We start from the raw sequence: 16252 nt of genomic DNA, 5'->3' as shown, positions 1-16252 counted from the left end.
AGATAGGTCCAACAAATTAAGGACCAAACAGTCTAGTTTTCGGCCCTTTCGAAACTTCAAGAGTGGCGCAGCTTCAACTTCCTCTAACACAAAACAAGAGGGAACTTTTGCCCAGTCTAAGCCGGTCTGGAGACCTAACCAGGCTTGGAACAAGGGGAAACAGGCCAAAAAGCCTGCTGCTGGCTCTAAGACAACATGAAGGAGCAGCCCCCGATCCGGAGACGGATCTAGTAGGGGGCAGACTCTCTCTCTTCGCCCAGGCTTGGGCAAGAAATGTCCAGGATCCCTGGGCATTGGAAATTGTGTCCAAGGGTTATCTTCTGGAATTCAAAACCTCTCCCCCAAAAGGGAGATTTCATCCCTCACTTTTATCTGCAAACCAGATAAAGAGAGAGGCATTCTTACATTGTGTTCAAGACCTCCTAGTTATGGGAGTGATCCACCCAGTTCCGCAGGAAGAACAGGGACAGGGCTTCTATTCAAATCGGTTTGTAGTTCCCAAAAAAGAGGGAACATTCAGACCAATCTTAGATCTCAAGATCTTAAACAAATTTCTCAGAGTCCCATCCTTCAAGATGGAGACTATTCGAACCATCCTTCCTATGATACAGGAGGGTCAATATATGACTACCGTAGACTTAAAGGATGCTTATCTTCACATCCCGATACACAAAGATCATCATCGTTTTCTCAGGTTTGCCTTTCTAGACAGGCACTACCAGTTTGTGGCTCTTCCCTTCAGGTGTGCCACGGCACCAAGAATCTTTACAAAGGTTCTAGGGTGCCTTCTAGCGGTCCTAAGGCCGCGGGGTATAGCAGTAGCCCCTTACTTATACGACATTCTGATACAGGCGTCGACTTTTCAAATTGCCAGGTCCCACACGGACATTGTTCTGGCATTTCTGAGGTCCCATGGGTGGAAGGTGAACGAAGGAAAGAGTTCTCTATCACCTCTAACAAAAGTTTCATTCCTAGGGACTCTGATAGATTCGGTAGAAATGAAGATTTACCTAACGAAGGCCAGATTGTCAAAACTTCTAGACTCTTGCCGTGTTCTTTATTCCACTTCTCGTCCTTCAGTGGCTCAGTGTATGGAAGTAATCGGTTTAATGGTAGCGGCAATGGACATAGTATCGTTTGCCCGCCTACATCTCAGACCGCTGCAACTTTGCATGCTCAGTCAGTGGAATGGGGATTACACAGATTTGTCCCATCTACTAAATCTGGATCAAGAAACCAGGGATTCTCTTCTCTGGTGGCTATCTCGGGTCCATCTGTCCAAGGGGATGAGCTTCCGCAGGCCAGATTGGACTATAGTAACGACAGATGCCAGCCTTCTGGGCTGGGGTGCAGTCTGGAACTTCCTGAAGGCTCAGGGCTCGTGGACTCAGGAGGAGGCACTCCTTCCGATAAACATTCTGGAACTAAGAGCGATATTCAATGCTCTTCAGGCTTGGCCTCAGCTAGCTGCGGTCAGGTTCATCAGATTTCAGTCGGACAACATCACGAATGTAGCCTATATCAACCATCAGGGGGGAACAAGGAGCCCCCTGGCAATGTTGGAGGTTTCAAAGATAATTCGATGGGCAGAGGTTCACTCTTGCCATCTCTCAGCTATCCATATCCCAGGAGTAGAGAACTGGGAGGCGGATTTTCTAAGTCGGCAGACTTTTCATCCGGAGGGGAGCTCCATCCGGAGGTATTAGCCCAGTTGATTCAACTATGGGGCAAACCAGAACTGGATCTCATGGCGTCTCGTCAGAACGCCAAACTTCCTTGTTACGGGTCCAGGTCAAGGGATCCCCAGGCAGCGCTGATAGATGCTCTAGCAGCGCCCTGGTCCTTCAGCCTGGCTTATGTGTTTCCACCGTTTCCTCTGCTCCCTCGGCTGATTGCCAAGATCAAGCAGGAGAGAGCTTCAGTGATTTTGATAGCTCCTGCGTGGCCACGCAGGACTTGGTATGCAGATCTGGTGGACATGTCATCCTTTCCACCATGGACTCTGCCGCTGAGGCAGGACCTTCTACTTCACGGTCCCTTCAAACATCCAAATCTAATTTCTCTGCGTCTGACTGCTTGGAGATTGAACACTTGATTTTATCAAAGCGTGGTTTTTCCGAGTCGGTCATTGATACCTTAATTCAGGCTCGAAAGCCTGTCACCAGGAAAATCTATCAAAAGATATGGTTTAAATATCTTCATTGGTGTGAATCCAAGGGTTACTCATGGAGTAAAGTCAGGATTCCCAGGATATTGTCTTTTCTCCAAGAAGGATTGGAGAAGGGATTGTCAGCTAGTTCCTTAAAGGGACAGATTTCTGCTCTGTCTATTCTTTTGCACAAGCGTCTGGCGGATGTTCCAGACGTTCAGGCATTTTGTCAGGCTTTAGTTAGAATCAAGCCTGTGTTTAAACCTGTTGCTCCGCCATGGAGTTTAAATTTAGTTCTTAACGTTCTTCAAGGGGTTCCGTTTGAACCTCTGCATTCCATAGATATCAAGCTTTTATCTTGGAAAGTTCTGTTTTTGGTAGCTATCTCTTCGGCTCGAAGAGTTTCAGAGTTATCTGCCTTGCAGTGTGATTCCCCTTATCTGATCTTCCATGCAGATAAGGTAGTTTTGCGTACCAAACCTGGGTTTCTTCCTAAGGTGGTATCTAATAAGAATATCAATCAGGAGATTGTTGTTCCGTCACTGTGTCCTAATCCTTCTTCAAAGAAGGAACGTCTATTACACAATCTTGACGTGGTTCGTGCTTTATGGTTTTATTTACAAGCTACTAAAGATTTTCGTCAAACATCTGCATTGTTTGTTGTTTACTCTGGACAGAGGAGAGGCCAAAAGGCTTCAGCAACTTCTCTTTCTTTTTGGTTAAGAAGTATAATCCGCTTAGCTTATGAGACTGCTGGCCAGCAGCCTCCTGAAAGAATTACAGCTCATTCCACTAGAGCGGTGGCTTCCACATGGGCTTTTAAAAATTAGGCTTCTGTGGAACAGATTTGTAAGGCGGCGACTTGGTCTTCGCTTCATACTTTTTCTAAATTCTACAAATTTGATACTTTTGCTTCTTCGGAGGCTATTTTTGGGAGAAAGGTTTTACAGGCAGTGGTGCCTTCCGTTTAAGCGCCTGCCTTGTCCCTCCCTTCATCTGTGTCCTATAGCTTTGGTATTGGTATCCCACAAGTAATCGATGAATCTGTGGACTGGATACACCTTACAAGAGAAAACAAAATTTATGCTTACCTGATAAATTTATTTCTCTTGTGGTGTATCCAGTCCACGGCCTGCCCTGTCATTTTAAGGCAGGTGTTTTTTATTTTTTAAACTACAGTCACCACTGCACCTTATTGTTTCTCCTTTCTCTTGCTTGTCTTCGGTCGAATGACTGGGAGGTGGCAGTTAGGGGAGGAGCTATATAGACAGCTCTGCTGTGGGTGATCCTCTTGCAGCTTCCTGTTGGGAAGGAGAATATCCCACAAGTAATGGATGAATCCGTGGACTGGATACACCACAAGAGAAATAAATTTATCAGGTAAGCATAAATTTTGTTTTTACAGTAGTGCGCATCTAGTGTTGTTTTGGTGTAGCGCATATATTTTACAGTAGAGCGGCATCTAGTGTTTTACAGTAGAACGGCATCTAGTGGTGTTTTACAGTAGAGCGCATATATTGTTGTTCAGTAGAGCGGCATCTAATGTTTTACAGTAGAGCGGCATCTAGTGTTGTTTTACAGTAGAGCGGCATCTAGTGGTGTTTTACAGTAGAGCGGCATCTGGTGGTGTTTTACAGTAGAGCGGCATCTGGTGGTGTTTTACAGTAGAGCGCATATATTGTTTTACAGTAGAGTGGCATCTAGTGGTGTTTTACAGTAGAGCGCATATATTGTTTTACAGTAGAGTGGCATCTAGTGTTTTACAGTAGAGCGGCATCTAGTGTTTTACAGTAGAGCATATATTGTTTTACAGTAGAGCGCATATATTGTTTTACAGTAGAGCGCATATATTGTTTTACAGTAGAGCGGCATCTAGTGTTTTACAGTAGAGCGCATATTTTGTTTTACAGTATAGCGGTATCTAGTGGTGTTTTACAGTAGAACGCATATATAGTTTTTTTTAGAGTAGAGCGGCATCTAGTTTTGTTTTGGTGTAGCGCATATATTTTACAGTAGTGCGCATCTAGTGTTTTGGTGTAGCGCATATATTTTACAGTAGAGCGCATCTAGTGTTGTTTAGGTGTAGCGCATATATTTTACAGTAGTGCGCATCTAGTGTTGTTTTGGTGTAGCGCATATATTTTACAGTAGAGCGCATCTAGTGTTGTTTTGGTGTAGTGCATATATTTTACAGTAGTGCGCATCTAGTGTTGTTTTGGTGTAGTGCATATATTTTACAGTAGAGCGCATCTAGTTTTTTGGTGTAGCGCATATATTTTACAGTAGTGCGCATCTTGTGTTCTTTTGGTGTAGCGCATATATTTTACAGTAGATTACATATATTATTTTTATAGTAGAGCGGCATGATATTGCTTATGCACCTATTGGTCTCAGAGAATTAATTTGAATGAACGTTGTGGATGATGTTTGAGGTTTAACCAGGTCTTCTCACGTACTATTAATACAAGGTAAGGTAATAATAAGTAAAGCTCTCGCTATAGAAGTAGATTAGTAGATAAGTGACAGGAAATAGTACTAAATAATTATTGTTTAAACGTGATTGTCCCACAAGTAGGAGACTTGATATAATAACTATAACGGTTTTCTTATTCTCTCCCTAACAACAAGAAAGGCAAAAATACTTAAAGCTCCTCATACAGAAGGCGCTTAGCCAAGTTTTTATTTCTTCTTTGCACAGAGGACGAACGCTGCATATTTACACTGGTATTTTTACACTCCATACAGAACGGTTACAATTTCACACGCTTTTTGTTTCTTATTAATTCTGCTGCGTTTAAGTGTTTTTAATAGTGTGTGTGTATCAATTCTGCTAATAAATCTACTGATCACATACTAGGGCAAAATGAAAACAGATATTACAAAATAAATTAATTAAAAACAATGCCATAGTATATAGTTAAAAATATCCAGCACCTTTTTGCATAAGGTTTATTTGTGTTTTTCTGTAAGCTCAAATCCAGGACTTTAATAATTACTTGCTGATGGAGACATAACTGTGTCCTGCTTACCTCCCTACAAACCAAAAAACTATTATAGCTCTGTAAATGAGAAGCTTCTGGTAAGTTGCAGAATAAAGCAGCAATACGTAACACTTGCACTTGGTACCATTGTGACAAATGACCTTATCTGTATCGAAAGAGAAATGGTTGCAAATCTAACTTGTGGAGGGGGGGGGGGGGTGGAGAGAGAGATCTATCTAAAAGGAATTTGTTTTTTACAATTTGTTTCTTCCTTTTCTTTCTTGTTTTTTCCAGGCCTTTTTTGAGACTGCAAGTATGATGAGACAAGTGTCGCACAGACATATTGTACTTCTTCATGGTGTTTGTGTCCGAGACGTGGAAAGTAAGTCAATCATGGGATTGCTTTTATTTTCCTTAAGAACCACATTATTTTATATTCAATTTATGTGATTTTTAAACTACAATAATATTGTGTCTTAAAGAGTTACAAAGCTAATATAAGAAACTATTGCACTAATGCTTGTCGGCAGTGCACTAGCATACCAGAGCAGAACACCGTTGCTGAGTATATGTGCATAGCCACCGTTGATCGGCTTGTGTTCAACTCATGAGCTTAATTTAACTTTGTGTTTAACCCTTTTGTATCCTTCTTTGTCGCAGATATCATGGTTGAAGAGTTTGTGGATTTTGGCCCCTTAGACCTGTTTATGCATCGTAAAAGTGATGTTCTTACAACACCATGGAAATTCAAAGTAGCCAAGCAGCTTGCAAGTGCCCTGAGTTACTTGGTAAGTGTCCTGGGTGTGTTACCTGTTACTAGATTTCCAGCACAGATAGACTACTACTATCTATTCACAATGTTTTTTAAGACCCCCACCTCTGAATGGAAACTTAATTTGATCGAATCAGCAGTGCTTTTAATGTAACCCAGCTGTGTAACTAGCGCTCAGTGCTATTAATGTAACCCAGCTGTGTGACTAGCGCTCAGTGCTAATGATATAACCCAGCTGTGTGATTAACGCTCAGTGCTAATGATGTAACCCAGCTGTGTGATTAACGCTCAGTGCTAATGATGTAACCCAGCTGTGTGACTAGCGCTCAGTGCTAATGATATAACCCAGCTGTGTGATTAACGCTCAGTGCTAATGATGTAACCCAGCTGTGTGATTAACGCTCAGTGCTAATGATGTAACCCAGCTGTGTGACTAGCGCTCAGTGCTATTAATGTAACCCAGCTGTGTGACTAGCGCTCAGTGCTAATGATATAACCCAGCTGTGTGACTAGCGCTCAGTGCTAATGATGTAACCCAGCTGTGTGACTAGCGCTCAGTGCTATTAATGTAACCCAGCTGTGTGACTAGCGCTCAGTGCTAATGATGTAACCCAGCTGTGTGACTAGCGCTCAGTGCTATTAATGTAACCCAGCTGTGTGACTAGCGCTCAGTGCTAATGATATAACCCAGCTGTGTGACTAGCGCTCGGTGCTAATGATGTAACCCAGCTGTGTGACTAGCGCTCAGTGCTATTAATGTAACCCAGCTGTGTGACTAGCGCTCAGTGCTAATGATATAACCCAGCTGTGTGATTAACGCTCAGTGCTAATGATGTAACCCAGCTGTGTGACTAGCGCTCGGTGCTAATGATGTAACCCAGCAGTGTGACTAGCGCTCAGTGCTATTAATGTAACCCAGCTGTGTGACTAGCGCTCAGTGCTAATGATATAACCCAGCTGTGTGATTAACGCTCAGTGCTAATGATGTAACCCAGCTGTGGGACTAGCGCTCAGTGCTAATGATGTAACCCAGCTGTGTGATTAACGCTCAGTGCTAATGATGTAACCCAGCTGTGTGACTAGCGCTCAGTGCTATTAATTTAACCCAGCTGTGTGACTAGCGCTCAGTGCTAATGATATAACCCAGCTGTGTGATTAACGCTCAGTGCTAATGATGTAACCCAGCTGTGTGACTAGCGCTCGGTGCTAATGATGTAACCCAGCTGTGTGACTAGCGCTCAGTGCTATTAATGTAACCCAGCTGTGTGACTAGCGCTCAGTGCTAATGATATAACCCAGCTGTGTGATTAACGCTCAGTGCTAATGATGTAACCCAGCTGTGTGATTAACGCTCAGTGCTAATGATGTAACCCAGCTGTGTGACTAGCGCTCAGTGCTAATGATATAACCCAGCTGTGTGATTAACGCTCAGTGCTAATGATGTAACCCAGCTGTGTGATTAACGCTCAGTGCTAATGATGTAACCCAGCTGTGTGATTAACGCTCGGTGCTAATGATATAACCCAGCTGTGTGATTAACGCTCAGTGCTAATGATGTAACCCAGCTGTGTGATTAACGCTCAGTGCTAATGATGTAACCCAGCTGTGTGACTAGCGCTCAGTGCTATTAATGTAACCCAGCTGTGTGACTAGCGCTCAGTGCTATTAATGTAACCCAGCTGTGTGACTAGCGCTCAGTGCTATTAATGTAACCCAGCTGTGTGACTAGCGCTCAGTGCTAATGATATAACCCAGCTGTGTGATTAACGCTCAGTGCTAATGATGTAACCCAGCTGTGTGACTAGCGCTCAGTGCTATTAATGTAACCCAGCTGTGTGACTAGCGCTCAGTGCTAATGATATAACCCAGCTGTGTGATTAACGCTCAGTGCTAATGATGTAACCCAGCTGTGTGACTAGCGCTCGGTGCTAATGATGTAACCCAGCAGTGTGACTAGCGCTCAGTGCTATTAATGTAACCCAGCTGTGTGACTAGCGCTCAGTGCTAATGATATAACCCAGCTGTGTGATTAACGCTCAGTGCTAATGATGTAACCCAGCAGTGTGACTAGCGCTCGGTGCTAAAATGTAACCCAGCTGTGTGACTAGCGCTCAGTGCTAACGATATAACCCAGCTGTGTGACTAGCGCTCAGTGCTAATGATATAACCCAGCTGTGTGATTAACGCTCAGTGCTAATGATGTAACCCAGCTGTGTGACTAGCGCTCGGTGCTAATGATGTAACCCAGCAGTGTGACTAGCGCTCGGTGCTAAAATGTAACCCAGCAGTGTGACTAGCGCTCAGTGCTAATGATATAACCCAGCTGTGTAACTAGCGCTCAGTGCTATTAATGTAACCCAGCAGTGTGACTAGCGCTCAGTGCTAATGATATAACCCAGCAGTGTGACTAGCGCTCAGTGCTAATGATATAACCCAGCTGTGTGATTAGCGCTCGGTGCTAATGATGTAACCCAGCTGTGTGACTAGCGCTCGGTGCTAATGATGTAACCCAGCTGTGTGACTAGCGCTCAGTGCTAATGATATAACCCAGCTGTGTGATTAGCGCTCAGTGCTATTAATGTAACCCAGCTGTGTGACTAGCGCTCGGTGCTAATGATGTAACCCAGCAGTGTGACTAGCGCTCGGTGCTAACGATGTAACCCAGCTGTGTAACTAGCGCTCAGTGCTATTAATGTAACCCAGCTGTGTGACTAGCGCTCAGTGCTAATGATGTAACCCAGCTGTGTGACTAGCGCTCAGTGCTAATGATATAACCCAGCTGTGTGATTAACGCTCAGTGCTAATGATGTAACCCAGCTGTGTGATTAACGCTCAGTGCTAATGATGTAACCCAGCTGTGTGACTAGCGCTCAGTGCTAATGATGTAACCCAGCTGTGTGATTAACGCTCAGTGCTAATGATGTAACCCAGCTGTGTGACTAGCGCTCGGTGCTAACGATGTAACCCAGCTGTGTGACTAGCGCTCGGTGCTAACGATATAACCCAGCTGTGTGACTAGCGCTCAGTGCTAACGATATAACCCAGCTGTGTGACTAGCGCTCGGTGCTAATGATGTAACCCAGCTGTGTGACTAGCGCTCGGTGCTAATGATGTAACCCAGCTGTGTGACTAGCGCTCGGTGCTAATGATATAACCCAGCTGTGTGATTAACCCAGCTGTGTGACTAGCGCTCAGTGCTAATGATGTAACCCAGCTGTGTGACTAGCGCTCGGTGCTAAAATGTAACCCAGCTGTGTGACTAGCGCTCGGTGCAAATGATGTAACCCAGCTGTGTGACTAGCGCTCGGTGCTAATGATGTAACCCAGCAGTGTGACTAGCGCTCGGTGCTAATGATGTAACCCAGCTGTGTGACTAGCGCTCGGTGCTAATGATGTAACCCAGCTGTGTGACTAGCGCTCGGTGCTAATGATGTAACCCAGCAGTGTGACTAGCGCTCAGTGCTAACGATGTAACCCAGCTGTGTGACTAGCGCTCGGTGCTAATGATGTAACCCAGCAGTGTGACTAGCGCTCGGTGCTAATGATGTAACCCAGCTGTGTGACTAGCGCTCGGTGCTAATGATGTAACCCAGCTGTGTGACTAGCGCTCGGTGCTAATGATGTAACCCAGCAGTGTGACTAGCGCTCGGTGCTAACGATATAACCCAGCTGTGTGACTAGCGCTCGGTGCTAATGATGTAACCCAGCTGTGTGACTAGCGCTCGGTGCTAATGATGTAACCCAGCTGTGTGACTAGCGCTCAGTGCTAATGATATAACCCAGCAGTGTGACTAGCGCTCAGTGCTAACGATATAACCCAGCTGTGTGACTAGCGCTCAGTGCTATTAATGTAACCCAGCTGTGTGACTAGCGCTCAGTGCTAATGATATAACCCAGCTGTGTGATTAACGCTCAGTGCTAATGATGTAACCCAGCTGTGTGACTAGCGCTCAGTGCTATTAATGTAACCCAGCTGTGTGACTAGCGCTCGGTGCTAAAATGTAACCCAGCTGTGTGACTAGCGCTCAGTGCTAACGATGTAACCCAGCTGTGTGACTAGCGCTCGGTGCTAATGATGTAACCCAGCAGTGTGACTAGCGCTCAGTGCTAACGATGTAACCCAGCTGTGTGACTAGCGCGCAGTGCTAATGATATAACCCAGCTGTGTGATTAACGCTCAGTGCTAATGATGTAACCCAGCTATGTGACTAGCGCTCAGTGCTATTAATGTAACCCAGCTGTGTGACTAGCGCTCATTGATATTAATGTAACCCAGCTGTGTGACTAGCGCTCGGTGCTAATGATGTAACCCAGCTGTGTGACTAGCGCTCAGTGCTAATGATGTAACCCAGCTGTGTGACTAGCGCTCGGTGCTAACGATGTAACCCAGCTGTGTGACTAGCGCTCAGTGCTAACGATGTAACCCAGCTGTGTGACTAGCGCTCGGTGCTAATAATGTAACCCAGCTGTGTAACTAGCGCTCAGTGCTATTGATATAACCCAGCAGTGTGACTAACGCTCAGTGCTAATGATGTAACCCAGCAGTGTGACTAGCGCTCGGTGCTAATGATGTAACCCAGCTGTGTGACTAGCGCTCGGTGCTATTAATGTAACCCAGCTGTGTAACTAGCGCTCGGTGCTAATGATATAACCCAGCTGTGTGACTAACGCTCAGTGCTAATGATGTAACCCAGCAGTGTGACTAGCGCTCGGTGCTAATGATGTAACCCAGCTGTGTGACTAGCGCTCGGTGCTATTAATGTAACCCAGCTGTGTGACTAGCGCTCAGTGCTAATGATGTAACCCAGCTGTGTGACTAGCGCTCGGTGCTAATGATGTAACCCAGCTGTGTGACTAGCGCTCGGTGCTAACGATGTAACCCAGCTGTGTGACTAGCGCTCGGTGCTAATGATGTAACCCAGCTGTGTGACTAGCGCTCAGTGCTAATGATGTAACCCAGCTGTGTGACTAGCGATCGGTGCTAATGATGTAACCCAGCTGTGTGACTAGCGCTCAGTGCTAATGATGTAACCCAGCAGTGTGACTAGCGCTCGGTGCTAATGATGTAACCCAGCAGTGTGACTAGCGCTCGGTGCTAACGATGTAACCCAGCTGTGTGACTAGCGCTCGGTGCTAACGATGTAACCCAGCTGTGTGACTAGCGCTCAGTGCTAATGATGTAACCCAGCAGTGTGACTAGCGCTCGGTGCTAATGATGTAACCCAGCAGTGTGACTAGCGCTCGGTGCTAACGATGTAACCCAGCTGTGTGACTAGCGCTCGGTGCTAACGATGTAACCCAGCTGTGTGACTAGCGCTCAGTGCTAATGATGTAACCCAGCAGTATGACTAGCGCTCGGTGCTAACGATGTAACCCAGCTGTGTGACTAGCGCTCAGTGCTAACGATGTAACCCAGCTGTGTGACTAGCGCTCAGTGCTAATGATGTAACCCAGCTGTGTGACTAGCGCTCAGTGCTAATGATGTAACCCAGCAGTGTGACTAGCGATCGGTGCTAATGATGTAACCCAGCTGTGTGACTAGCGCTCGGTGCTAATGATGTAACCCAGCTGTGTGACTAGCGCTCGGTGCTAATGATGTAACCCAGCTGTGTGACTAGCGCTCGGTGCTAATGATGTAACCCAGCTGTGTGACTAGCGCTCGGTGCTAATGATGTAACCCAGCAGTGTGACTAGCGCTCAGTGCTAACGATGTAACCCAGCTGTGTGACTAGCGCTCGGTGCTAATGATGTAACCCAGCTGTGTGACTAGCGCTCGGTGCTAATGATGTAACCCAGCAGTATGACTAGCGCTCGGTGCTAAAATATAACCCAGCAGTGTGACTAGCGCTCGGTGCTAACGATGTAACCCAGCTGTGTGACTAGCGCTCGGTGCTAACATTTACACAAAAAGTTCTGAACCAATTAACTTCAAATGTGAGGCTTTGTAGTCACTTCTGTCCCCAAACTGCAGGACAAGTTGTGTAATCGTTAAAAAGTTATTAAAACCGTGTTTAACCCCTTAATCACAGCGCTATACGCTGTACATTGCCTGTAGCTGTGTGGCTAAAGATTTATTTTACCCATTCATTACTGTAGCTGTGTGGCTCTTTGTGACAGCGGCGACTTCCGTGCTGTTACTCCCCTAGCAGTGTAATCGGCTAACGTTAAGGGGTTAATATAGGTTGTTAACTTTTGTTCGTTCCAGAGTTTGTTGTTTCGCAAATGCGAAAAAGCAGTTACATTTCTGGTTTCAGCTTTCTGCTAATGGAAACTTAAAGGGACAAAAGGGCAAATAACAAATGTTCTAATGTGTCAGAGCATTGTATTATTGGACTACTGCTTATGTATAATTGTGTTTAACCCCTGCAACAAAGCAAATACAAAATTAGTAGATTCATTCATTTATCTGATAACTAGTTTCTCCACATATATACATATTTACAAATAGCTCCTTTGCCTTTATATGAGCATTTGTAATAGCTAATTTAGCCTGTGGTATCCCTATACCCAAATAAACCCCAACAGTTTCTTTTAATGATTCAGATAGAGCTTACACTTTTCCAATGTGCTTATTTTATGTAATTTGCTTTCTTTTCTTTGTTGAAAAGCATACCTAGGTAGGCTCAGGAGCTGGGAACTTGCAGCTCATTGGCTGCTGCACATATATGCCTCTTGTGATTGGCTTACCAATGTGTTCAGCTAGCTCCCAGTAGTGCATTGCTGCTCCTTCAAGAAAGGATACCAATATAATAAAGCGAAATTGATAATAAAAGTAATTTAGAGAGTTAAGATATGAATTCTCTTTCTTAATTATTTATGAAAATGTTTGTGTTTCATGTGCATTTAAGTATAGGCTATTGACAATCTATGTAGCCAGCCGAAGAAATTACACTCCCAGTGGGGAGTCGGAGAGATAAAGCTCTAAAATATTTAATTTTATTTGTTGTTTTTTATGTATTGATAGTGACAAATATAAAAAAGGGAAGCATTTGAGTGATAAGGATGTCTGATCTCTCTACAAGCTTACCCTATTTTGAAAGGTTTTTGTTTCAAAGAGCAAATCCATCTATTTCATTTACTGTCCCTTTAAACCCATAATTAAACATCTCTCTTTAACAGAATTTCAAAAAAGAACAAAAGGGGGCGCTCTGCTAGCAGAATATTTTTATTTTAATGTGTTACGATCTCACACTATATTACATTATGATAGATTCTATACAAAATTCAACTCATATAGTTCAATATTCAAGAGAAATGCAAACAATATGTAGTCTCTTTCAATTTGAAGTTCTTTAATCTTGGCTGCACTGCTCCCAACAAGGTTCTGATAATTCTGAAACAGCAAACGAATGGAGAGGCACCCTCATGTGCGTATCAATGTATGTGTGGCACAAATATAACAATAAGTGGGTACTCACATTTATTCTGAGCACCCTAATGTGCTGGTAGAATCAGACTGATAAATTAGGATGCATCAGCTCAGCCCCTCTTGTTATCAGGAACAGACCACAGCGTGTGGAGCTGGTGCAGATGTACGGAAGCTGAATCCCGAAAGATGTTTGTTCCAATATCATATAAAAATGAGCTGTATAAAAGATTGGCTTGCCAGACTGCTTTCTGTTATAAAAAGTATTTATCTAAAAAACATTAGAAACAAAAGAAGCAGGCATAAGGGGATAGTGGATAACCCCTAGATAAATGCAAGACGTTATGAGTATGAGAGCCGAGAAACACTTTGCATTTATCTATGGGTTATCCACTATCCCCTTATGCCTGCTGCTATTGTTTATAATGTGTTTTAGATAAATACTTTTTTTATAACAGAAAGCAGTCTAGCAAGCCAATCTTTTATACAGCTCATTTTGGAACAAACATCTTTCGGGATTCAGCTTCCGTACATCTGCACCAGCTCCACACGCTGTGGTCTGTTCCTGATAACAAGAGGGGCCGAGCTGATGCATCCTAATTTATCAGTCTGATTCTACCAGCACATTAGGGTGCTCAGAATACATGTGAGTACCCACTTATTGCTATATTTGTGCCACACATACATTGATACGCACAAGAGGCGCCTCTCAATTTGTTTGCTGTCTCTTTAACAGAAGTATTAGCCATGTCTGCTGGTAAAGGGACATTCAAGTTATATATAAAGATAAATGTTATATACATAAATACATGTTTTGCAGTCCAGAAGCATATCCCTTGAGTGTTTTGTCTTATTTGTTGTGGTCAATAAGGACCAGGTATAGTAATTAAAAAATGACTGTGTAGAATGTTGCAGGGTTTGCGTTTGGAATCCTCTTGGATGCATTTTAGCCCCTCTGGGACAGTGAGAAAGATATATTTCTTTCATAAAGGTGGCAAGAGTCCACAAGCTTGTTACTGATGGGATATACATTCCTACCAGGAGTGGGCAAGGTTTCCCAAACCTCAAATGCCTATAAATACCCCTCCAACATCACTCATACCTCAGTTTTAAAACTTTGCCTCCTTAGGCGGTGGTGAAGCATTATGTGCTTTATTTCTTCAATGAAAGGTGCTTCTAAGCATATTGAAGCCCAGTTCCTCTCTAAGTACAGTGATTGTCTGAGGGATGTGAAGGGAGTATTGCCTGATGATACCATGTTTCCACCTATGGGAAATCTATTCATAAGGCTCTCTGTAAATCAGATCAACATTATACTCCTCTACCATTACCTCTGCTGAAATGTTGCAGTACTGGTTTGGCTGTCTGCTATATGTGGATGGGTGTCTCATGGTAAGTATAATCTGTTTTTTTCTTTAAGCTATGGAAGGCACTTTATTTTTTTAAAGTTATAAATTTGTATATATAAAAATATGTATTTGCCATGAGACCGGCTGTTTATTTCTCCTTAAGCGTCATAAATGCAGCATGAGTTTGTGAAACATTGCGTTTTAGTGTTTTGGGGGCTAGTTAAACAATGTTTTAGCTTACCTTAGACCTTCATTATCTCAGTGGTTCTATTTCTTTCTAATGATACGGTGAGTCCACGGATCATCTCTAATTACTACTGGGAATATCACTCCTGGCCAGCAGGAGGCGGCAAAGAGCACCACAACAAAGCTGTTAAGTATCACCTCACTTCCCTCCAACCCCAGTCATTCTCTTTGCCTACGTTAAAAGCAAGGAGGTGGTAAAGTGTACTTGTCTGAAAAAAGATTCTTCAATCAAGATTTTATTATTTTAGAGCAGAGCAGGATTGTCCTGCTTCTTCCTGGGGTTTAGCTGTAGCCCATGTCAGTCTCTTCAGTAGAGCAGTGGTGGCTTTTATGCAATTGGGAACTTGTGGGGTATAATCCTCACTGCGCCTCCCAAATAGTTGTTGCTGCCCTAACTTGAAAGCCTGAGTAAGATTACTCAGTGTTTTCCTTTTTTCCCCATGTCCATGTGAGGGAGAATGCCTCTCAAACCTAGTGAGCTGCCCTGCTGTCAGGCAGATTACATTGAGGTAAGTGCTTATTTTATTTTTGTAAGCAAGTATAAAGAAAAAGTATAAAGAAAAATATTGGCACTTTAACAGTTATCTCTGTATGGGACATCAGATACATTAATCCTATTAATGTGAGGCAGTTTGTGCAGGCACTGGGGACGAGAAGAGGACATAGGCTCAGTTTGTTTATTATTCCGGTCACAATAAAACGGGGATTACGCAGATCTGTCCCCGTGAATTCATCTGGATCAGGCGACAAGAGACTCTCTTCCTTGGTGGTTGTCTCGGGATCATCTCTCCCAGGGAACCTGCTTTCACAGACCCACCTGGGTGATTGTGACAACGGACGCCAGCCTGTTGGGATGGGGAGCAGTCTGGGGCTCACTAAAGGCTCAGGGGACATGGACTTGGAAGGAGTCTGTTTTCCCCATAAACATCCTAGAGCTGAGGGCAATCTTCAATGCTCTTCTGGCCTGGCCTCAGTTAGCTTCAGCCGGTTTATCAGCTTCCAGTCGGACAACATAACTTCAGTGGCTTACATCAACCATTACCGAGGAACTCAGAGTTCCTTTGCCATGACAGAGGTAGCCAAGATTATTCAGTGGGCGGAGACCCACAACTGCTGTCTATCTGCGATCCACATTCCAGGAGTGGACAATTGGGAAGCGGATTTTCTGAGCAGACAGACCTTTCACCCGGAGGTGTTTGCCAACTTGATTCTCAAATGGGGACAGCCAGAGCTGGATCTTATGGCATCTCGACAGAATGCCAAGCTCCCGAGGTATGGGTCGAGGTCTTGGGATCCTCAGGCTGTACTGATAGATGCTCTGGTGGTTCCTTGGAATTTCAGTCTAGCATACCTATTTCCTCCATTTGCTCTCCTTCCTCTGGTTATTGC

General features: G+C 44.1%; 1 protein-coding gene across 1 annotated transcript in view; it reads left to right on the top strand.

Annotated features, from left to right (window-relative positions):
• Positions 1 to 16252, top strand: part of JAK1 (Janus kinase 1) — a 459211-nt gene that overhangs the window by 280638 nt on the left and 162321 nt on the right. Inside the window, exons 12-13 of the mRNA XM_053693677.1 lie at positions 5425 to 5512; positions 5791 to 5918. Coding sequence (XP_053549652.1) covers positions 5425 to 5512; positions 5791 to 5918 — 216 coding nt within the window. The remainder of the gene's footprint in view (positions 1 to 5424; positions 5513 to 5790; positions 5919 to 16252) is intronic.

This window comes from Bombina bombina, chromosome 10, assembly GCF_027579735.1.
Source record: "Bombina bombina isolate aBomBom1 chromosome 10, aBomBom1.pri, whole genome shotgun sequence".
Taxonomy (NCBI): Eukaryota; Metazoa; Chordata; class Amphibia; order Anura; family Bombinatoridae; genus Bombina; species Bombina bombina.
Note: the sequence above shows the minus strand (reverse complement) of the source record. Positions and strands in the feature narration are given on the sequence as shown.